At 36.5% G+C, this 25,731-nt stretch overlaps 1 protein-coding gene across 1 annotated transcript; it reads right to left on the reverse strand.

Moving 5' to 3' along the window:
• Positions 1-1,648: 1,648 nt before the first annotated feature.
• On the reverse strand, positions 1,649-3,277 carry LOC111920583 (zeatin O-xylosyltransferase). The gene has a single exon (XM_023916167.3). The coding sequence runs from the start codon at positions 3,250-3,252 to the stop codon at positions 1,819-1,821; it is 1,434 nt and encodes a 477-aa protein (XP_023771935.1). The 5' UTR covers positions 3,253-3,277; the 3' UTR covers positions 1,649-1,818.
• Between the last annotated feature and the right edge of the window lie 22,454 nt (positions 3,278-25,731).

Here is a 25,731-nt window from a genome sequence, read left to right on the forward strand (position 1 = left end):
GATGTTATGTTGAAATGATTCAACATAAGGAAATTCTATATGTGGAACGATTATCAGTTCTAACAGGTGTAAAGGCGTACAAGTTGCCTTTTGTATTTGCGCTTACCAATTGAGGCTACGATGTCATGGTTTTTAGGATGGTAAAGTGTCATAAATATATTTAAACAAAGGCTTTCTTCCTGGAAAATCAAGTTACTTTCTACTAGGGGTCGATTTATGCTTTTAAACTCGGCGTTGGGATGCCTATGTATTTATTATATGTCATTATTTTGCATGCATGGTGTTGTCAATAAATATCTAGAGAAATTGAGAGATATGTTTTTTTGGGGTGAGGACGAAGGTGATAGAAAACTTCATTGGATTAATTGGGATGTTGTATTGGCTAATCAAATTAAAGATGGTTTGGATATTGGATCTTTAGATACGTTTAATAAGGACCTTTTAATCAAATGGAAATGGCGTTTCTCAACAATAATATGTCTTCATGTATGAGAGGGGGGATTTGGATCGAGTCTGGTTAGAGATATGTCGACTAAGGGGGTTTGGTCCAAGATTATTAAATTGGTACAATCAACCAATCGCATGAATTTGAGATTATTATTAATAATGTCATTAAAGGGTTATTGGAGATAGGTCTTCTATGTTATCAATGGATAGGAGACAACACTTTGATGAGATAATTTCCAAGATTGTATGTTTTGGAATCGATAAAAGATTGTATTATAAACGATAGATGGAATGTAGTCACGTGGGAGTAGGATTGGACTAGGTCGATTATTACATGAACTCTTATTTCTCTTTTTCAACGGTTAAGTGAGTTACTTCTTAGTTGCACTTTACGAGTTTAAAAGATAGGTGGGTTTGGAATTCTAGTGTCAATGATAGTTCCATGGTTTCGGAAGTTAGAAGAGGTATAGACAATTATATTCTCCCGGAAGGTACCATTCCTACAAGGTGTAATAAGTTCATTCCAAGTAAAGTAAACATTTTTAATTGGCGAAACGGGCGAACAAGACTTCCTACTAGGTTAAACTTGGATTTGAAAGGCGTGGATATTCTAACTATTGGGTGTGGCATATGCATTTTAGATATCGAAGATAACACTCATGTTTTCATTTAATGTCAAGTGGCGTTGGATCTTTAGAGATTTATTGGAAAGTGGTGTGAATCATTTAGGTTTTTATGAATCTCGAAGATGTTATTCTTTGGATTGACCTGGTTACTCTTTCCAATATGAAAAGAACAAGTCTCGATTCTATATATAGTCATGATCATGTGGTGGAGCCTTTAGAACTTTCGAAATGCAATAGTTTTTAGTGATCAATGTTAGAAGAAATTAGTTGGTTGATATATTGATTGACTATTCATATATTACTCATATATTACGTTTGTTAATAAGAATACCTCACCAACTAGCTAATCAGACGCGAGCCCCTCCTCAAGCAGATTCCTCCTTTTGCTCCTCAGCCTATGGGGTATTAGCAACTGTTTCCAGCTGTTGTTCCCCTCCCATAGGTAGATTCTTACGCGTTACTCACCCGTCCGCCACTGGAAACACCACTTCCGAATTAACTTTTTCGTGTCCTTGGTTTGTCCTACATGGATGAAAGTATACATCTAACTCCTTTTTTTCTTTATATTAACAAAATAATAAATTCAAATTAATTTAATATGATAGAATATAACTATTACATTTAACCCCTTACATGATTTAGTACAACCTTTTCCATAAGAAATTTATGGATTCTCTTGTTCTCTTACTACTTCTCTTGAGAATACACAAAGTAACAAAGCTTTTTTTAAGTAGGGACACAAATCCTACCTAGTAATATGAGCAATAAATGAATCTATCTCCATGCCTGTTACTCCACCTTTTTCTACCGACCGCCTAACATCATTGCCAAGTTTAGCAGCTCTCTTCCTTATGGCATCTCCCTCATCAGAAGCCATCAATTTCCGAATACTTGTTTCAATAGTTGAAGACGTTACTAGCTCACCACGAAGCTCCCAATCCCTTACGCTTATGCCAGTCTTTAGCACCTCTGTTACTAGTACAGCATTTCTTGGTTGATCTGAATGCATTGGCCATGTAGCCATAGGGACTCCCATGGTGATGCTCTCCATACTCGAGTTCCAGCCACAGTGACTCATAAATCCACCTGTTGAAGGGTGAGCCAGTATCTCTAATTGGGGTGCCCATTCTCTCACCACCAATCCTTTTTCTTGAAGTCGCTCTTCAAATCCTTTAGGCAATTCAACTCTCCTAACTTCACCATTAAAAATATCTCCTTTATCAGCATCTCGTATAACCCAAATAAACTTTTGTTTGCTTTTCTCTAAACCATTAGCTAGTTCTCGGATCTCATCATCGGACAATGAAGTTGTTGTGCCAAAAGAAACATATATCACGGAGTCTTGAGCTTGTTTGTCAAGCCATTCTAGCGACATGTGACGTTTCCCAAGGTTTTCTTTATCGCTTATGGCCACCGGATTAAAAGGACCCATAGCCCATTGCTTTGTATTTCCAGACAATCCTTCTTTCGCAAGAAAGTCGATGAATTTCCTATCGAAAACATTGCATGTGTCATGAAGATTTCCCGAATTAAACGTATTGCAGACTTGATGACTCATAATGAATTCTATAAATTCTGCTGGTATGGTACCTTCAAAAGCAGGGACCTTTGTGAGTTGCTTATATGATTCATCATCATCCTCTAAGCATGGTTTTCCTTTCTCTTCCCACAAGTACGAGAACGTGGTAAAAGCCGAAGCACAATGGAAGACATAAGCTTCTGCATTTTCATATGAAACTACATCTTGAACGACTGTGCTCATTAGATAGTCATGAATGATGATAACTCGCCTGGTTGTCGGAGCAATATCAGCCAATAGCTTTGCAAAAGGTTCACGAAGATGAGATGGTAGATGGAATGATGGAAGAAGGTGTGAAGGGAATTTGTCGGAAGCATTAGGGTCTGGAGGAGGGGATTCGAAGTTGGGTGTCTCAAATTCATGGAAATGAATATTAGTGGCGGAGGTGGGATCCCAACCATGGATACGAAGCTTTGCTTGGCGATTGTGGGTGGTGGTGCCGACGATATGGATTGGTAGATTATAAGAGGAAAGAAGACGGGAGAGGTGGAGGAGTTGGTTGAGATGACCTTGTGCTACAAATGGCACCACTAACACCACCATTTCTTTCGTTTCCATGTTGATTATAAGTAGGTTATCAAGTTTTTGTGATTGTTGCATATTTATATATGAATATGTAATGGTTTTAGTTATGAAGCCATGAAGATGTCATCAATGACATGTTGAATTAACGACAAAAGTTTTGCCGTCTTAAGTTCTTGATGTCTTCTAGAAACATTAACATTACAAATGATACTTGACAAGGAGATAAGTTTAATTTACCTTAAAATATTAGTATTAATTAATGTAAACGTCAGTACATATGGAAAATCAAATTGGCGTTTGCCTTGTGTCTATTACCTATCCGTGAGCAAGACATTTTTGTCTTATATTTGATAAAAACAAAATTGTTAATTTATGTAATAAAGTGTATTCTTTAAAATAAAAATAAGTATACATCAAATAGGGGCCAGATTCTTCCACCAGAAGATTTTTATTCTGAAAATTTTATGAATTGACAAATATACCTTTCCCTTGCACTGAACCTTAATATTGAAGAGAGAGAGATCTATCTATGATTTGTTTCAAAGCGACACGACTTCTCCTTCTTCACCTGCGTCTACATCACCCACTTAGACGGAAAGTGAACTTAATCCATCTCTGATTCTGTTAAACCCACAATCTTTAAACCACAGAGTGTTTGAAATTCTCACCCACAATACCGATGAACCTCGTTATCCCTCTGTACAGAAGAACCGTAGTCCATATGCTCGCATGCACACTACAAGTTAGTGTTTATTAATGCTAACCGGATTTAAACACCCACCCTAGTGTGAAAATCTAATTTCGGTTTTTCTTTTTGTTTCACAAGATTAATTAATCACCAGGGGATCTTATGAATGAATATGAATGATGAATCGAAGGACCAAAGTATGCGAGTATGTGTGAAAACCAGGAGTGGGAATTTAAGCAATCTAATTTTTTTGTAAGAGCATACGGTATGGGCAACGAGAAGTGCTATTTTTGCTGATGTGGCATCTCATAACCTAGTCATAACAAGATGAACACCACCCCTCCTTCTTGTTAATAGGATGTTATGGCATATTTTGTTGTGACGAGCACAAGATGCAATGGGAAGTTTAATTGGTTGTTGTCTTTATCAACCAATCAAATCATTCTCTCTCTCTCTCTCTCTCTCTCTCTCTCTTAACATGTTATAACATGGGGAACACCATTTCCCCCTTTGTGTTATAGATGAGGTGGCATATGAACTTGGTGTTATAAGGTGATCCATACCTAATGCTCTAAGCCTAGTCGTGCATGATGTTTTCATAAACCTTCAATATAGTGTTTCTGTTTAGAGTTTTAAATTTACTTTTTGCTAATTCTTAAATTATCTATAATTTTAATTTGCCGCCGGTAAAAATGATTGTGTCGCCGACGGAAATACTGATGATAACGATGATGAAGTTCAAACGACCACTTAAAAACTATAAACTAATAAAACAATTTATTAAAAAAGCAATTTATAATCTTCCTGTAATTAAGTTTTAAATTACTGGTGAATATTTTTTAAAACTACTATGTTTCTCTACAAAACTCGTGTTAAACCTAGATTTTGACTAAAAAAAGAGGGGCATAATGTTATGCACAATATTTTACGTGGAAGAATAAAAATCTTTCTTGGAAAAATAGCTCCCCATCAAATATATTATTACTTATATATTTACCGTTTTTTGTTCTATTTAAAGAATGGAATCTGAATCACATGAATATGTACGTTGTCAGAACCAATTCAAATTATGATATGGATATCTCCCATCCCTCAATTTTTTCATATTTCCAAATGGTTTTTATTGTGTTTGCACAAGTTGTTGATATGCTCCTACTATGCTTTATCTACAAATTAAAAACCAATAAGAATCTGTTAGCCCTATCATATATGTGTAAATATTAGCCCATATGTATTGTAATAGCATAGGCTTGGCCCATGTTTGGTTTTTTATGTATTTGTTTTATATTTATACTTACTGTTAGGGGTAAATAAATCCGAACCAAGAAACCGATCAAAACTGACGAAACCGAAATCGAAGCAAAACCGACGATTAACTTTTAAAATTTTTAAAAACCGAAAAATCGGTTTCAATTTTGGTTTTTATCCAGAAACAGACTCATTCAAACCGAGAAACCGACCCACACTTAAAACCGACAAATCGACCCATCAAAACTGACCCATGACAATTACCTGTGATATATATATATATATATATATATATATATATATATATATATATATATATATATATATATATATATATATATATATATATATAAAGAGAGAGAGAGAGAGAGGATAGAAATCCAAAAAACAGTAGGAACCGCGATGACACTTTTTGACCATTGATTTTGAAATATGTGTGGCTGTGATAAATCAGATTTTTTCTTTTTTCATTTAAAATTTGCGGTGGCAATTTTGAAATTATTGAGAACTTTTTCTGCTTTTCTTATCAAGCGAAAAAGTCCTTGAGGAAAAACTTGTCAATAATACTTTAGAAAATCTTAGTTCAAGTTCTTCAGCAAAAAATTCTTTATTGGACGCTTCTTTTATTTTTTCTCCTGCGCCTCTCTCAAATCTACTAATTAAATTGAAGTCTAAATTTCGTTTCGAATCTTGTAAACTCAACTGAAATCGATGTTTATTATGGAAATTATTCTAGAGCTTTGTATTTTACCTTTTTTCTTTCTATTAGACATTTGTGTCATAGTTCCTAAGTTAATGGAAGCAAGTAAACTCGATTTGAATGTTTTTTCCTTGACTATTTGTGTTTTCTTTATAGCGTTGTTTTTGTTTGAAACCCTAGTTTCTGAAACAATTTTTGGTTTTTTTGTTCGGTACTTTGTGTTTCATCTTTTGTTCTTCTCGGAGTTTAAATGCATTATTGATAGTAAATCTTGGTTGAAAGCTAACATATGTTTTTATTATCGGTTCATAAATATGATAAAAGTCTTGAAAATTTACAACTTGCTAACAAAAATTGATATGGCTTTAGGACGATGTGGCTAATTTGATCCACATTAACATGAAAGATTGTATCATAGATCTTTTTCAAAGTCTCTTCAACAGTGAAAATGAGAATGTTCTTCAAGTTATGATCATTATACTTTTTTTGTGTTGATGTTTTCATGTTGTTTTATATGGCACCTTTTACTTAAAATAATATTTATGCAAACTATTTTACATGATTCCTATTTTATATAATTTAGGTTTGATGGGGTTAGAAAAGTCTTTTTAGAGAAATAAAGTGTTTGAATAAAGCTGATTTGGTCAAGAGAAATGTGATGCACGTGACTTGCCAAGTCTAAAGCTATCTTCTTTTTAGTTAGTAGTCTTCCTATTATCTAGGCTTTTTATTTTCCTTTCAGTTGTTTCTTTTATGTATTTACAGCCAATTTGGCATCTAGTAATATCATCAGATTTCTCAGTGAGTAAATACCCTTTGAGTAATACCCTCGTAATAGTATATCATTGTGGTATCAGAGCGAAATTCAGATCACTAAAAAGAGAAGCAAAATGAGCGATGATAAGTTGAAGGTGCCTGTGTTTGACGGCCATTATGAACACTGGAGTGAGATGATGGAAAACTTGCTGCGTGCAAAGCAAGTCTGGAATCTGATTGATCCAGGCATTAGAGAGCCCACCGTGGGGGTTGCCCAAAGCGAAGCAGAGAAGAAGAAATTGGAGGAGCTGAGAATGAAGGACCTACAGGTCAAACATTACCTGTATCAAGCCATCGATAGGGTCACCTTTGAACAAATCATGGATTGAAAGAACTCCAAGGTAATCTGGGATCAATGAAAAAAAGGTATGCAGGGAATGATCGAGTAAAGAAGTCCATGCTGCAAAAAATCCGTAGAGATTTCGAAATTCTAGAGATGAAGACAAGTGAAACCATACCAAAATATTTTGGTAGGGTTTTGACTATCTCTAATCAAATGAGAAGCAATGGGGAGACGATGACTGATGTCAAGATAGTTGAAAAGATCCTTCGAACCCTAACAGAAAAGTACATGTTTGTGGTGGTGTCAATTGAAGAATCAAAGGACATTCAACTAATGTCCATAGAAGAACTACAGAGCACATTGATTGTTCATGAGCAGAAGTTCAAGAAGAATGAAAGAGAAGAGGAACATGCGTTGAAGGTAGATACAAGTGACAGTTCAAACTCTAAAGGACGTGGTCGAGGTCGTTCAAACTACAGAGGAAGAGGACATGGAAGAGGAAGGCACAATGTCAACAAGGAGATTGTCGAATGTTACAACTGTCATAAATTAGGGCATTATTCCTATGAATGCCCTAATGCAAAAGAAGCAAACTATATGGGTTTCGATGAGAATGAAGAAGTTATGCTCATGGCAGATGGGGGTGAAGAAGGAAATGTGTTCGTGGCTCAATCAGGTGGTGAAAGCAAAGGATTACTGTGGTTTTTGGATTCTGGATGTTCTAATCACATGTGTGGAGATCAAGGAAGATTCATAGACCTAGATGAGAGCTTCTCAAGCACTGTCAAGTTAACAATACACACATGAATGTTGAAGGAAAAGGAAACTTGAAGTTGATCTTGAATGGAGTAACTTATGTGATAAAGGATGTGTACTACATTCCAGATCTCAAGAATAATCTGTTGAGCATTGGACAACTTCAACAAAAGGGCTTGTCATTCCTTTTTCAATATGATGTTTGCAAGGTTTTTCATCCAGAAAAGGGATTGGTGTGTCAATCAGGCATGCGTACAAATAGAATGTATCCTCTCAGTGAAGATACAAACAATACCACAGAACAGCAGGCGGATGGCTGCTTATACTCCAATGATGATGATGCTTCCAAACTATGGCATGAACGCCTAGGGCACATAAGCAAGACCAGCTTGAAGACACTTCAACATAAGGGTATGGTGCGAGACTTACCAGAGTTCACAATTGACACATCAGTGTGTAAGGATTGTATGGATGGAAAACAAACAAAGGAAGCAATACCAAAGACAAGCTCATGGCGTGCGGGAGAGGTTCTAGAGTTGGTACACTCAGATATATGTGGGCCAATAACACCAACTTCCCATACATGCAAGAAGTATTTTTTAAGTTTCATTGATGACTTTAGTCGCAAAGGATGGGTTTATCTGTTAACAGAAAAGTCACAAGCTTTTGAAAGCTTTAAAGACTTCAAGATAAAGGTGGAAACAGAGACTGGGAAGGTGGTCAAGACTCTTCGAACAGACAGAGGGGGAGAGTACCTTTCCAAGGAATTTACAAAGTATTGTAAGGACCATGGTATCAAGTGACAACTGACCACGAGCTTCACACCACAACAAAACGGGGTTGCAGAACGAAGAAACAGAACAGTGATAAACATGGTGGTGACTTTGCTTTCATCCAAAGGCATGCCTAAAATGTTTTGGGCAGAAGCAACTTGCTGGAGCTTTTATGTGTTAAACAGAAGTAGTACAAAGGCCCTACCAGACATGACCCCACAAGAAGCCTGGAGTGGAGTAAAGCCCACAGTTGAATATTTTCGAATTTGGGGATGTTTAGCACATGTGCATGTCCCTAAGGAGAAACGATCTAAACTAGAAAACAAAAGTTTTATGTGTGTGTTGACAGGTGTGAGCGAGGAGTCAAAGGCATACTGGTTGATCAACCCCGAAACAATGAAAGTAATAATAAGTAGAGATGTGATTTTCGAAGAGCATAAAGGCTGGAATTGGGGTCAGAACAAAGAAGGCACAACTGTAGAGGAAGAATTATCATGGGGTAACTACGACTTCATTGATGAAGATTATGTCTTCATTGATGATCATGGTGAAGAACATCAAGAAGAGGCTGAAACGGAACAAGTGCCAGATCATGTGGCTGATGATGAAACTGGTCCCAACACCATACCAGTTAGGGAGGGAAGACAAAGAAGAATTCCCAGATATTTACAAGATTATGTCACAGGTGACGAGCTTGATTCAGAAGAAGAAGAAGTGAATGTTGTGGAGACAATCTCTCAAGATCCCATTAAATATGAAGAGGCAGTCAAAGAAACCAAATGGAAGATAGCCATGGATCGTGAAATCGAAATGATTGAGAAAAATCATACATGGAGTCTTGTTGAACTTCCAGAAAATGCCAAATGTATTGGTGTAAAGTGGGTCTTCAAAACCAAATTGAATGAAAGGGGTGAAGTTGAAAAACACAAGGCAAGATTGGTGGCCCGAGGATACGGTCAAGAATTTGGAGTTGATTACAAGGAGGTGTATGAACCGGTGGCTAGAATGGACACTATACGTTTGATGCTTGCTCTAGCAGCTCAAAAGGGCTGGAGCATATATCAAATGGATGTAAAATTTGCGTTCCTTCATGGAACATTACAAGAAAGTGTCTATGTACAACAGCCACAAGGATATGTCGTGAAGGGTGAATAGCATAAAGTTTATAAACTTCAAAAGGCTTTATACGGGCTTAAACAAGCTCCTAGAGCTTGGTATAGTCGTATTGAGGCATACTTTATCAGCGAAGGATTCACACGAAGCAAAAATGAACATACATTGTTCATTAAGGAGAAAGCAGGAAGAAAATTGCTCTTTGTGAATATATATGTCGATGACCTTCTCTTTACAAGAAATGATGACAGAGTTCAAGAAATCAATGAAGGCTGAATTCGAGATGACAGATTTGGGAAAAATGAGGTACTTCTTGGGCATTGAAGTGATTCAAAACTCAAAAGGCATACATATTTCACAGAAGAAGTATGCAATGGAGATGTTGGGTCGTTTCAAGATGATAGAATGCAATGCAGTTGTGAATCCCATAGTTCCAGGATGCAGATTGACTCAAGATGAAGGTGAACCGGTCAATGAAACAATGTTCAAACAACTGGTGGGTTGCTTAATGTACATCACTACCACGATACCATATATTCAATTTGTGGTGAGCTTCATAAGTCGTTTTATGGCAAAACCAACAGAAACACATATGGCAACTGCTAAGCGAGTGATGAGGTATATTCAAGGAACTCTAGACTATGGTATTTGGTACAAGAAAGGTAGAAAGGGCAAGATGGAGATCTATACTGATAGTGACTTTGCTGGAGATCTTACTGACCGAAAAAGCACATCTGGTAATGTGATTCTATGGGATGGAGCTGCTGTGTCTTGGTCTTCAAAGAAACAAAGCATTGTTGCTTTGTCATCCACTGAAGCGAAGTATGTAGCAGCTGCAACATGTGCCTGTCAAGTTATCTGGATAAGAGAAATATTGGAAGAACTAAGGGAACATCAGCTAGAAAGTAGTGTGATAAAATGTGACAATACATCAGCCATACTGCTGTCAAGAAACCCTGTATTTCATGGCAAGTGCAAGCACATCGATGTAAGGTTTCACTTTTTAAGAAATTTGGTTGGCAAGGGTACAGTGGTTTTGGAATATGTTGAAACAAGTGAGCAGGTGGCTGACATACTTACTAAGCCTCTGCATCGTGTTGACTTTCAGAGGCTAAGAGAAAAACTTGGTGTGTGCTCTCTCAAAGACAAACAAGACATGGAAGCCTAGTCTAGTTTGAGGGAGGGTTTGAGGGGGTTAGAAAAGTCTTTTTAGAGAAATAAAGTGTTTGAATAAAGCTGATTTGGTCAAGAGAAATGTGATGCTCGTGACTTGTCAAGTCTAAAGCTATCTTCTTTTTAGTTAGTAGTCTTCCTATTATCTAGGCTTTTTATTTTCCTTTCAGTTGTTTCTTTTATGTATTTAAAGCCAATTTGGCATCTACTAATATCATCAGATTTCTCAGTGAATAATACCCTTTGAGTAATACCCTCGTAATAGTATATCAAGGTTTTAAGTTAAAGTTTACAACTATAGACACTAAGGCATGGAAAACAAGAAGTAATTTGTAACAATTGCCAAATTTCGGTTAAAATTAAGCATTGGTCAATTCTCGTGAAGGTTGAGAAGACTAGGTCAGGTAAAACATAACGTTAGTTTGTACGACTTCACCTAGAAAAGATATGTTATAAAATTAACTCTTGTAAGCACATATACATATACTCGTCATTTTTAAAATATATGACTTAGGAACAAAATACGAAAATCAAGAATCGCTGATAAGTAAATTCGGTACTTTTCACATTATATGAAGCTCGAAATTATATATATGAGTATATATATTGAGAAAAAGTGTATGTAAAGTCAACATACATGAGCGTAAATATAGAAGTATATGTGTGTGTGTGTGCGCGCACACACACACACACACACACACACACACACACACACACACACACACATATATATATATATATATATATATATATATATATATATATAAGCATCAGTCAATTCTCGTGAAGTTTAAGAAGACTAGGTCAAGCAGGTAAAACATAACGTTGGTGTATATATATATATATATATATATATATATATATATATATATATATATATATATATATATATATATATATATATATATAATTGTATAAGAGGAAAAATCGAAACTATTGCATGGCATATTGAAATATATATATACACATGGGATTAGATGAAATATGATCCATGGTACATACACAAACCCTACCTTGGATTTCTTAAATGAAACAGGTGTTAATATATATATATATATATATATATATATATATATATATATATATATATATATATATATATATATATATATATATATATATATATATATATATATATATATATTCCAATGTGTGCATGTGCAAGTAATATACCAACTTCATTCTTGACAACCTTTCTCTTCATTCCCTCTTTACACGATTTTACATATACATACACATACTCTACACATAAATAATATATTTAAGAAGATGCACGCGCTAGTACTCTCACATCTTCAATATCTTTATTTGTACTATCTACATCACTTGGAAGCAAAAAATAAGTAAATACCTACATTGCTTGTACAAACTAACACAAATATAATACTTATTCTTTCTTCTCTCTTTCCCCCTCTCGATTTTCCTTACCATGCACACATGTGCAATATCTAGTGAATATCATGTATGGTACTTCCAAATATTCTAAATATCCAAATAAACTAACCTGTGGCTGCAACATCTTCTACAAGACTCTACTCTCTTCTCTTTCTCGAATTCTCTTCACCATGCACACACATGCACAATATCTACCAAAATATCGTGATGTACTCTCTCATATCTTCCACGATTGAGAATGGTTACAATCTAAGCTTCCTAAAATTTGATTATATATCTTCCAACTAACCCCCACCTCTCGTTCAGGGACGGAGCTTCTATAGGGCCAGGACGGGCTATGGCCCCATGTTTTTTTTTTTCATAAGTAACCCATAACTATAAAAAAAATTTACATATTAGGCCTAAAACTAAAAACTTTGTCAGAAGAAACCAACAGCAAACCGGAGGTTGCTGCCTCTGATATAAGCCATCATCTCACCTCCTTTTACCCCTATATACCCTCTAAATGTCGACGCCAAACACCCCTCTGATTAGATAGTACACTCAGAAGAAGCAGTCATGAAACACAACTAGTGTTGTGGGTTGGTTCACCGGAGGAAAAAAGGATATCGATCACCACCGGTCTTCTCCCTTTTCTGACATGTTTCGATCATCAAACGGTTCACTCTTCACCTTCTGGTTCGACCATTAAGTCTCAGGTTATAAACCCTTTCCTTTTTTTTGTCGTTTTTCAGTCAACGGATCACAAAACAGCTGCCACACGCCACCATGGTCGGCGGCGCGTGCAACTCCGGCGACAGTCATGGTCTCAAGACGGCTTCCTAAAGTGTTATACTCCAATCCTTTTTGTTGTTTATTATGTTTAGATCAAACCTGAGGCTTTGAAGTGTAGAACTCGTTTCAGGCTCAAGTTCATGAAAAAACCCGTCAATCCCGACTCACGCAACTAGGGTGAGTTCCTATGGCCCCACTTTTTAATGATTTCAACTTATTGGGGAGGGGGGAATACATGTGTGTCATTTTGAAGGCAATAAATATGGCAAAGTACACATATATGTTGTGAAAAACTTGTTAAAAATACTATAATATGTATATTTGCTAAGTTAAGAAAATCATTGGTTTTTCTTAATAATAATATCATGAAAGTATATATATGCAAACTACTAAGACATGTATCAAAAGAAAAATCAAGGTTGTTGTTAGGGAAAAATAACAAGGTTGTGATCAATTAGTTAATAGTAGTGCTAGTCATAAAACTATAAGTAAGTATTCGGTAAATACGATAGAGGTTTCCTTCAAATAATATATATATATATATATATATATATATATATATATATATATATATATATATATATATATATATATATATATATATATATATATATATATATATATATATATATATAGACATGACATGTATGTTTCAACATTATCATGGAACACAACTTAAAATACAAGTATGTATATATAAATATTCATACGGCTAAAAATGAAATATTGTATAATTGATTTATGGCGATGTAAACAGGACTACGTGAAATATGAAACCGGTAGCTATCCGGTGAAAAGTCATTTACTTAAAAATAAACGTTGTATTAACTCGTTGATGGAAAATTGCATAATATTAAAGCCACTAGTTTTCAAGTAAAGTCGAATATACAATTATTATGAATAACCATATTTATAATACGAAAACAAAATGCGACTAATGTATAAATTACAAAGGTGGTTGGCCTTCCAAAATTTTGTATACTTCAACGACAAACGATTATAATATTTCATAATAATAGTAACAACAAAGGTTAGGGCTAGAATAACTACATTCGCCAGTAGAACCAATTATATCCAAGCATTTTGGTACGAACCATTTCATAAGTTAAGACCCGAAACCACAAGGTTCCTTGGTAAAAAGAGCCCACCCGATTATAACCGTTAATCTGCAAAGAACGACTAACGACAAATATAAGTGTTATAATATTGACCTTATATGGTTAGACCACCCGCATAGGAGTTGCTAGCTACAACTTCGTCTGACAAGACATATTTTTGGCATTGACGTTAGTACCTTTTGTTAACTTTCCCTTGTGTACTCCAAGGGAATGGCTCGAGCATGCACTATTAAGTGTCGGTGAAGAGTGTGGTGCCATAAATTCGGTTATAAGTGATTATATAAACTTGAAAACCTAAATATTGTATGATTCGGTAAATGATCAAGGAAAGTAAGAGGATTTTTCCTTACTAATACCCCATTTGTCCTCAAAGGAACCGTTAGCATGATTCGGTGAAGGATCAAGGAAAGTAAGAGGGGTTTACCTTACTAATACCCCATTTGTCTCCAAAGGAACCATTAGCATGATTTGGTAAAGAATCAAGGAGAATAAGAGGGCTTTACCTTACTAAGACCTCGTAGAGTTCGAACTCACAGATATGCAAACTGTTAGTAGTGATATAACATATGAAGTTTCAGATATCCAAAAATCTAATAAACTTATAAATTTCTTATGAATCTTATGATAAGTACACAAAGCTCGAAAAGAGAAAAATGATTATTTTGTCGTCTTGAAAAATAACTAAAGATTGTTATTTTATTCATATGCAACTTTTTCCATGCAAATCTACATATTTTTCATATATATATATATATATATATATATATATATATATATATATATATATATATATATATATATATATATATATATATATATAATGGAGTCAAACATGTAGGACTCACCAACAACTATGTTGACATATTTTAACATGTATTCTTAGGAAAATAAGACATGATCTCTACGCAAGGAGTATGGAATCATCAACTTATGTTTTTGTTATAAATTATGTCTTATGTCTTCTTTTTTCATCTATGAAGATTCATAGTGAATCAAGTAATAATGTAAGATATAAGTATGAGTCGATGGTGTAATACTTCAAGTGAATGTTGTAATGTTTAATATATGTTATGCGTTTGATGTTCGATCTAAGTCACCCTCCCGGCATTTACGCCGTTGGTTGGGGGTGTGATAGAATCACAACTTTAAATGGTATGTACACAACTTTATGGAGCAGTATGTTTAAGTTAAAGTGATTTCTTTGGCAACATCTTTGATGTTTTAGTTTTATCCTTTAATTTGTAAATATTTGGGTTGTTATGAACTCAAGTAAGATATATTGGTAGTTTTTACTAATATATGAATTTAAATATGAAAGATAGTAGTTTTATGTTTATAATTCATGTTATAAAGTTTTATGTTCCATCTTATAGAAATTTTCCATCTTACTGAAAGTTTATGAATTATGATGAGTAATTTGGATCATGTTTTTGTCCATATTATGGAAATTTCCCAACTTGTAGAAATTGTCCATCTTATAGAAAGTTCGATAATCCATCATCTTATTCTATTTTATTAAAATAGCATTATGGGTTGTTGGGTCAAAACATAGTTTATACTTTATTTTTCTAGGCAAATGCATTTTTCTGTAATATTTTATGAGTTTACGGTCAGGTTTACGGTCAGTGGGTGTTTACGACCGTAAACCCATTTACGACCCATGTTCTCCGGCCCATGTTCCCCTTATATATATATATATATATATATATATATATATATATATATATATATATATATATATATATATATATATATATATATATATATATATATATAGGTGTTAGGGGTGATGAGTATGGATTGATGAACAGAAAAGGAGTGTACGGCCTAGAGAGAGAGAGAGAGAGAGAGAGAAAAGAGTGTGTGTTATGTGTGAATCTTGTATTTGGATCTACATTCTAATCATCAAATAATACAAGATTCATCATCTTCTTCTTCTTCTTCTTCTCTTCTATTTGATCTGAAATCATCCGTTTGATTGGGATTCCGCACCATCAAACGGATCTGATTGATACACAGGCATTTTAGGGACTTACAATTGGTATCAGAGCAAAGCCAGCGTCAAAAGCACTTTATAATCGATTTTGGATCGTGTTCTCATCTGTTTGTGACTAAAGTTGGTGTCTGCTACGAAGGGCTTCAAGTTTCGTTCGAAAAAATTGCATTTTTCTCGAGTTCTGGGAGATTACGGCTTAAGCTTACGGCCGTAATCTTAGCTTACGGCCGCAAACTACTCAAAATTCTTGAACCGTGAACCTTGTTCTTGGGCCGTGAATAAAGATCATTCATCAACAGGAAAATCAAGTTCTTTGACCGTGAACCTTAACCGGAAACACCTTACGACCGTAAACTCCGAGTTTATGGCCACAAATTCTCCCTGACCGTGAACTTACTTTACAGTGGTAAACCTGATTTGACTGTGAACTCTTGTTTGACCAAAAACTTAATTTACTCTTAAATAATTTAATTTTTGTTTAAAATTAAATTAATATTAATGGATTCTCAAAGCCAAACACACCACCACGAGCTAGATTCTGTAATGGGCACGACCACCCGAATTCCTAGACTTCTGTCTGCCGAAGGCTTCCCGGAATGGAAGTATAGGATTGAGAAATACATCAAGACGAAGGACTTCAAAATCTGGAGGAGCATAATAAAAGATCCTGTCAGAATAACCACTACTGCTGCAGGGCAAGTGATTGAAAAGAAGATGGAAAACTACACAGATGAAGACTTCGAGAAGATTGAAGAGCAAGAAAGGGCTTTGGCCACTTTGACCATGGCTCTATCTCCGGACATTGATCAAGGTTTTAGGGAGTACACTTCTGCTAAGGCTTTGTTGGAATCCCTAATAGAGGTGTATGAAGGGAATGAAGATATGAAGGAGAGTCGCCAAGATATGTTCTGACAACGGTTCAATATGGTCAACTACGTTCCTAGAGAAACTCTTGAAGCTCAGCTGCAACGGTTCACATCTCGTAACACTGAAATGACCGTCGTCGGGATTTTTTACACCAAGTCTGAGATAAACAAGAAGCTGCTGAATGCTCTCCCAAAGTCTTGGGACATGAATGTAGCTGTCATAAAGAAGACTAAGGATCTTAGCCGGCTCTCTCTTGCTGAAGTGATGGTTGTCATCAAGGCGTGTGATATTGATGACAAGCAGCGAGAGATCAACCATGTGAACTCATACTCAGCTGCGAACCTTGGGATCTCTTCTAACAATTCTCTTTTGTCTCTCACTTTTCCTTCTGCAGGTCAATTATCTGCTGCTCAGCAAGCTCAGGTTCAGTCCTTCTCCACTCCATCAGCTTCTTCTCTTCGTGCTGCATCAGCCATGCCCCTCTCTCAAAATCAATCGTTCGTGGCTGCTCAAGCTGCTTCTTCCTCTAATGTGGCTTCCTCTTCAAAAGGAAAGGAGGGTGATGAAAATCTCGCTCTCGCTTTAGGGCTTGTTAACTGTTACAATGCACTTATGGCGAGTAGGAGCCCCGACTCGCCGAGTTGAATCGCGATTGGAGTCGTCTGATTAATAAGGTACTCGGCGAGTCCATGAGTGGACTCGGCGAGTCCATGCTGTTTAATGAAACCCTAATTTCTCGGGTTTGCGCCCTATTTAAAGGCCCTTATGGCCGTCATTTGTGGCCACCAGTCTAGTGAGAGAAACCCTAGAGTGCTGGAGCGTTTTGAGAGAGAAAAGAAGCCATTCTTGACCTTTGTGGTGTTGTTTAGCAAGAAGAAGGAGGTTCTAGCCAAGGGAAAGCAAAGGAGGTTGCTATTATGAGGATTAGAAGCTAAGATCATTTCATTTGAGGTATTATTTCAACTCCTCTTCTGTTTTGGGAAGGATATGTGGTTTTAGGGTTTCTTGTGCCCTTGTCTAAGTTGATTTGAGGTCCAAATAGTCCCTTCTGGTGATGAGACTTTAGATCTGGACCCATAGAGGTCCAAAGAGCCTTATTCTTCAAGCTTTATGAAGAACAATGGAGGTCATGACCATGGGTCAAGGTATTTGGGGCTAAATCATCATATATGGTCATATGGATGTTGCATATGCATCAAGATTTAGACTTTACATGACTATAGTGCTTGGAAAGTCTAGATCTATGGAGTAGAGGAACAGATATGACCTCAGAAGATCGTTTGAGTGTGTGCATGGCATGTACTCGCCGAGTCCATGAGAGGAATCGACGAGTTGATTCGGGTTGCCCCGCGACTCGCGATCTGTGACGACCTATGGAATTTAGGGTTGACTCAGTGAGTCAAGAGAGGACCAGGGGCAAAGAGGACAGGCGCATACTCGCCGAGTCACCTTAGTTCACTCGGCGAGTAGGGTCAGCTGTGATCGTTGACTTTCGTTGACTTTTAGGATTTCGGTCAATAGTTGGACTTTTGAGTCAAGGAGGGGTAAAATGGTCTTTTACCCTTCTGAAGGATCATAGAAGGGGATTTAATCTAGCCTTTGAGAGCCATTACTTATTGAGGATATTGTGTATGTGCTTAGGCGGGGGCTAGACCAGTAGATTCGTGTGCGAGATCATTCGAGATACCCGAGGTGAGTCTTCTCACTATAATGTACCTGAAAGGGTACCTATGTGTGACCGAAAGGTCTAGTATGCTATGAGATATATGCGTTGCATGCTATGAGTTGCTTGTTTCGTATGCGCTATGTATGTGATTTGTATGCTATGTTCGTTATGGGCCGGAAGGCATTATGTTATGGGCTGGAAGGCATTATGATGTGGACCGGAAGTTCGGGGAGTTATGGACCGGAAGGTCGACACGGGTAGGTCCGGAAGGTTCACCGGGTTGGGACGGAAGTCCCCTGAGACACATGGACCGGAAGGTTGTGTGGATTATGGCCTGGAAAGGCGTATATGTGTAAGTGGTATATTAGGGAACTCACTAAGCTTCTTGCTTACAGTGTTTATGTGTAATGTGTTTTAGGTACTAGTGAGGACCGTGGGAAGGCGCCGGCATGACTCGTACACACACACAAGCAGATTTGGATATGATTGATCTTGGGATTGATATGTTTTGTATTACGACTATGTTACATTGGATTTTTGGTTTGTCTTGAATGAAATTATGTTTTAAAGAAATGAAAAATTGGTTTAAAATTTTACGTTGTTACAAGTTGGTATCAGAGCCTTGGTTTGAGGGATTCAGATGCACCTTCGAGCGTAACTGAACTCAAACTGGGGATTTGAGAAAATTTTCAAACGATAAAAACTAATTTTTTTCTAAGAAGCAAGAGATTTTGAGACAACCAGAGCGGAGCAGTGTGTAGGGTCAGTCAGCGCCCGAACGGTGAACCCCCAAAGTGCCCTTATGTTATGTGTTATGAGATATGATATGTTATATTATGCATGCTAGAGCTGGCTAGGTATTCATATTAGGACTAGAGTGGCCTGATTTTGTGATGCCTTAGCATAGGAAGGATTGTGCTTCTATGTGATGCTTGTGAGCGAGTAGGTAGCAGTGAGGGCTGATAAGAGGTCTCCCAAAGGGTAACCTATGCCAGTGAGATACAGAGTACTTGTGATCTGCGATCCAAGGAGGAGGACTTAGGGTAAATACTGATGCGGTGTAGGCGGTAGTATAAGGGCCCGTACTACCGAAGAAACCGGAGTAGTGCACACTCTAGGTAAGAATCCTTTGGATACTAAGGAACAAGTAGCTTCGACCGGTGAAGGCCGAGGCTCCGAAGGCTCGTGGGAGAGCTTTCCAGTTGACTACGGAGGTGGTCCGCGCAGCGCCCGATGTCGTGGCTGGTATGTATTCTGTATCTATCTTTTTCTTTTGAGATAGTGTGCTTATATGATGATATGCGTAGGTACTTTTCTTGTGAGTTATGTACCTGCTTTGGTGTTATTTGACTCGGGTGCGAGTCGGTCATTTGTTTCCTTGGCATTTAGTCAGCACATTAGTATCCGTCGAGAGGCGATGAGTCGACCTCTGCGAGTTTCCATAGCTGATGAGCGAGCAGTGTATGCTCGGATGTGATTCGAGGATGTGTCCTTGAGATCTTCGGTGTGGAGTTCCCGATAGATCTAATCTCGATTGCGATGGGGGACGTGTGTGTTATAGTGGGCATGCATTGGTTGAGCCGATTTGGAGCTGTTATAGACTACGAGCGTTAGTTGGTGACGATACGAGACCCCAGTGGCGGAGTGCTTACGGTGTATGGCGAGGGAACCTGATGTGGGTCAACGTTTTGCTCGGCTGCCAGGGCGAGACAGAGTTTACAGCAGGGCTGCAGTGGATTCGTAGCATGTGTGTTGTGATGGGTTTTGGTCATAAGACATCCTATGTGCTCATACAAACCCTAAAGCTCGGATCTAGGTTTCTCTATTGTACATACTTTGAATCCAAGACTTTGAACCCTAATTCTAGCATATGGAAATCAGAATTCACATGTAAATAGGTTTAAGAACATACCTTGATTGTTATATAGCAATAACAATCTAATTCCTTCTTGAATTGACCTTGGAAAGCAAAGAGTCACAAGTGTCACTCCTCTAATGGCTTACAAACACCATAAGCAAGTGGAGAAGGTATAAGGAGAGAGGAGGGAGGTTAGAATTCGTATTTGGGACCTCTTGGGAAGGGATCCACGAATTCATGACCTTGGGGTTGTTTATATAGGTGTAGAGATAGGGTTTCAGTCATTATCCTTATCTAGTTGATTATCCATTAAGCAACCAATAAGATAATCCTTGAATCCTTATCATACTCGAATTCTAAGGCTTTCCAACCTTAAATTCGTTCACCACACTTATAAGATAATCCTTACCTTATTTTGTAACTATCACATAATTACAAATCAGCCCCTCAAGTTTAATTAATTACACTTGATCACAAAATTAATTCTCAATTAATTATTGACCAATATTAATTAAACAAATATGATTTCTCCTTTAATATATTATTCTTATAACATATTAATAAATCATATTATCCTCTCTCTCTATATATTTCTCCAATCAAGTTGCTTTGGTGAAGGCAACCCAAAAGGACCATGCACCATCGGGTCAAGTACATACCAAAATAGTTATGGACTTAGACACTAATCCAACAGTCTCCCACTTGGATAAGTCTAATAACTATTCTGCGTATGACTTCGGATCCCGATCTGCAATCGTAGCTTTCCAAAGCCGCTGTCAACTCTGATCATATCAAATACGCGTGTCCTTAGATAAGGGATCATATATTCCTCCATTCTAGATATCATATGAGATATGATTTCAAATCATTCTCTTTGTACTATATCTCGATTCCTGATTTATGACGACTGACTAATTGAACAAATCAAATTAGCCCTAGCCCGGCCGAGCATTTACATTTGTCATCACTAAACCATCGAGGGGCCCAAAGATATCGCTTTTATCCTACTTTGGATAAAAGGAACGGATAAACTTTGATACAATGCTCGCTTGCACTCACGCACCGAATCACACACAACAATATGTTTTATAACACCAAGTTACTGGTGCGTTTACATATTATCAATGTGCAACCGATTTGCAAGATACAACTCACACATCTCGGTTTCAAGAATATAAGATGTTATCGTCTCACCAATCACTCGTGATACAATCCATGGAGTGATCCAAGTGAGCGTGGGTCTAATCCAATGCTCAAATCACATTCATGAGCACTCATGAACGTTGCAGCAAACTCTTGCTTATGTCTAATACTCTTTTAGACAATCTACACACCAATTCACGACAGTCTTCATTCATATCTACTTCCAACATATGAACGACTGTGGCCCGTTTGAATAATTCGATTATTCTTAATAAACTCAATTATTCTGGAAGTCAAAACATGCAAATGTGAAACACAAGAATAATACTAATCCCATATGGCCTCAACCCTTTGAGCATAAATAAAACTCCTTTTATTTATCACCATATCGATTACTCATTATTTGTCGTTTCGGGTAATCAACTTCTTACTTGAATTACACACTTATCCCATGCTCCTAGCATGCACACAATGTTTACCTATGGTTCTTACTTTGTGAAATAGATCACATTGAACACATTTCCAATCATTCTCATTTCACAACTCCAAATCCTTTTCATAAGTGAAAGAATATCAAATTCTTGCTACTTATAGAATATGCTAGATTCTAACATTCTATGCAACTTATCCTTTCGTAATGTCACTGCACCAAAGTCACAAAAACTATTGCCAATGATATTACAAAGTCCTCTATCAGAGATTGTTACAAGACAATTCCATAGACTTGATGTCTCTCACTCAAAGTACATTCTTTGAATCATCCTTTTGCATAGAAGTTTCTAATCTAGTCATAGATTTCTCAATATTCAATTCCCAATATGGACACACTTCCATATGTTCCATATGACAACTCATTCTTAATAGAATCTTATCTATTCGTAATGATGTCGATATGGTCCATCCAATATGGAAACATTTCCATATTTTCCAATACTATACTTCCAACTACTCACAAGCGACCAATCCTCGTCGAACTTGGATTGTCCTTTGATAGTTGTTTAATTATTTTAGTCTAAACCGATTCTAGTCCTTTTTCCCTCTAAATGTGCTAGACATTCGGAAAATTTTAGAATGGTCAAACATTAAAGCATTTGCAATCGATCCTATACCTGAAGCGTATGGGACACGACGCATAATGTTTTATTTGCTATGTTCTCAAAATTCGAATTGTGAAAAGGGATGCCGTAATCATAATCGAAATTTTAAGAACACACTATGTACCTTTGACTAAATTTATTAACATTTCTCAACCTAATCCTTTAGATTTGAAATGAAGCATAATATTCTCTCCCTTAATTATAGCAAAACAAATCTTCAACTATTGCGACTTTGCAAAGTATGACTCTTGTTTTCTATAATTAATATTGCTAACCTTGCAATACTTTCCTTAATAATCATACAATCATAACTTTTATGCTCCCACTATCTTGATGATTATTATAAAACATAACACTTATGCTCCCACTAGCTTCGACATGTATTCATAAACATCTTAACTTTCAGAAACAATGCTTATTGAATTTCTTAAGTTCATGTTTCTAATACTTAGTGCTTTGATAATCTTTTATCAAGGATTCTTTATACACCTTTGCCTTCGATAGTTCATATGTGTGTCTAAACAATTAAGACTAATTGCCAAACCTCACAATTCAAATTATGGAAAGGGATGCCGTAACCATAATTGAATTCGAGAATGCAATTTTACAATCACTATCTTCTTAAAATCTTTCTTAGTGAAAGCATTTTCTCACAATCATTTTCATGAAGGAGGAAATCTTATGACACTTAGATTTAAATAGTGTATAAACGTTCCTATCCATGTGAATTTGTCAAAACCAACGTTTACGACAAATTCAAACTCATATGGACCGAACTTTCTTAATCTTGATTTCTTGCCTTATGGTAGCACAGCTGCCCACCATGTCTTCCAAGTAGTTAAGCAGCTCACCTTTTCTTATCAATGTACCTTTCATTGATTAAGGTGCTTTGCCTTTTATGCGTTCAAAATGAGAACTCATAGAACTCACATGCATAATTAACTCGATTGGATTGGCACAACATCAAAATAATGTCAACACGATAGGTTGTAAACCTCAACTCGTGTGCTAGTGATGATCTATAAGGTTTATTTGATTTGTTCTTGAAACTATTCAAGACCATTAAGACTCCCACTGACTCCTTGACATATACGATTCTTTTGTCAATAACCATTTCTTGACAAACAAATATTCAAGAGTTAGTGTAGCTTTTATCAAAACACTTCATAAATTGGTACTAGATGGCCTTTGTCTTATTCAAGACATCACAACTTCCCATATTTGATGAATGTTATAAACCTTTAATACTTTTCACTCATTGTCACAATCTTAACTTTAAGACTTGTTATTGGAACGAAGTATGATTGACTTATTGATTTAACCATTTCTTCAATTCTTTGATTCCTCTTCTTGGACATACAATTGTACTAAGACTCACTTAGAGGATCAATTGAGATATGGTTCTTAATCATTAAGACCCATCATAAAGCATAAAAGGTACTCTCCCTTCTTCTTAGAATGGAAAAACTTTTATCTTTCTGCCTACTTGATTCTTCTTATTCGTTCTACTATTGATCTAAACCCTATAATCAATTTAGAATTACACTTAATCTTGTAAGTATAATCATATTTACTAAGCCTTTAGTAAATCATGACGAATATCTTTGTTATTCTTATGGTGAACTTGATCAACACACTACTTTGTGTACTTGATCTCCTAGTCCTTCACTTGACACTTTGTCAACGAATTGATCTAATTTCCAAATATGAATTTCTCATTCATCATGCAACCAAGTTGCATGATTCCAAATTTCTGTCCGATTGAAACTTTGGGCGATGAGAAACTCTCCCTATTTGGTAAATTCTTGATATTTCCATAAATAAGAATCATATCCATTCGTTGTAGAAATATTCAAACATCGATTTTCATAACGATTTCATTGTAAGGAAATAAACAAATGAATAAATACGTCAAACAAAATTTATTTTATTTATAAAAGCAGCGGAAAAATTTGTCCTTACAATGCAAAATCCATTGAAAACTATGTGCAAAAGAAAATTTCTAACAACTCTATCATAACTTTCTAAGCTCAAATCCTAATCTTCAAGTCCATGCGATCAAGATCCATCTCTTGTGATTAGATTCATCTTGCTCTCTTATCAAGCTTCCTTTCTTTTCACCGACCCTACAAAACACTCAAATGTAATCTTATTACATCATGTATCAAGAATCAATGAGTAGGAACTTAATGGAGTTAGATAGTGGATTTTTACCTAAAGCGCAGTCATACCTTTGACTCTCCCATCTCTTAGATCTCTTAGGTAATTAAGGCAACTTCGTCTCCAATGCCCCTTCTCTTGGAAATAAAAGCAAATTGACTCTTTTGGAACAACACATGGAACTACTTCAGACATCGCCTTTCTCTTATGATCAAACTTTTCGATCATTGCATGTCTTTCATTGCCATTGTCTATATCCATAGAGTTCTCGAAGGCAGATTCACCAATCAATCTTGCTTTTCTATTGCGCCAAACCATTGCTGATTCGGCAACAATAAGCATATAGGTGAGATCTATAAGGCCACGTTGTGGTTCGTCATATAGTACTCTCTTACGAACTCACTATATGAGTTGGGAAGTGACTGAAGAACCCAATCAACAGCCATCTCTTCACTAACAACGGATCCCATCATTCTTAGTCTATCAATGCGCGACTTCATCCCTAGGACGTGTGCACACACCGACTTTCCTTCTTTATGTTTACTTGCCAAAAGGGCTTGAGTGATATTTGAACCTTTCAATTTTACAATCTTGTGGGTTAGGGAGAATAATTGGAGGAGGAGGAAGTGAAACATGATTTCTTGATCCTCGATCGAATCGTGGAATATCATCTTCATGTGGAATGCTTGTTCCACGGGATTTGGGAATACCATAGTTGTCGAACTTTGACATCTACAAAACGGGAGAAAACGAATTCAAGTTAGTTGATTGATTGAGTCCTTGGTAAATCACCCAAATGAAATTCCAAGGCTAGGACCCAACACAATATTCTACAACTCGGGAGAGGGATGCCGTAACCCAAATTGCAGAACATTTGAAGGTAAGTGAATGACGATTCACTAATTTCCACCACGAAAAACGAAAAAGAAT

Source organism: Lactuca sativa, chromosome 5 (genome assembly GCF_002870075.4).
Source record: "Lactuca sativa cultivar Salinas chromosome 5, Lsat_Salinas_v11, whole genome shotgun sequence".
Taxonomy (NCBI): Eukaryota; Viridiplantae; Streptophyta; class Magnoliopsida; order Asterales; family Asteraceae; genus Lactuca; species Lactuca sativa.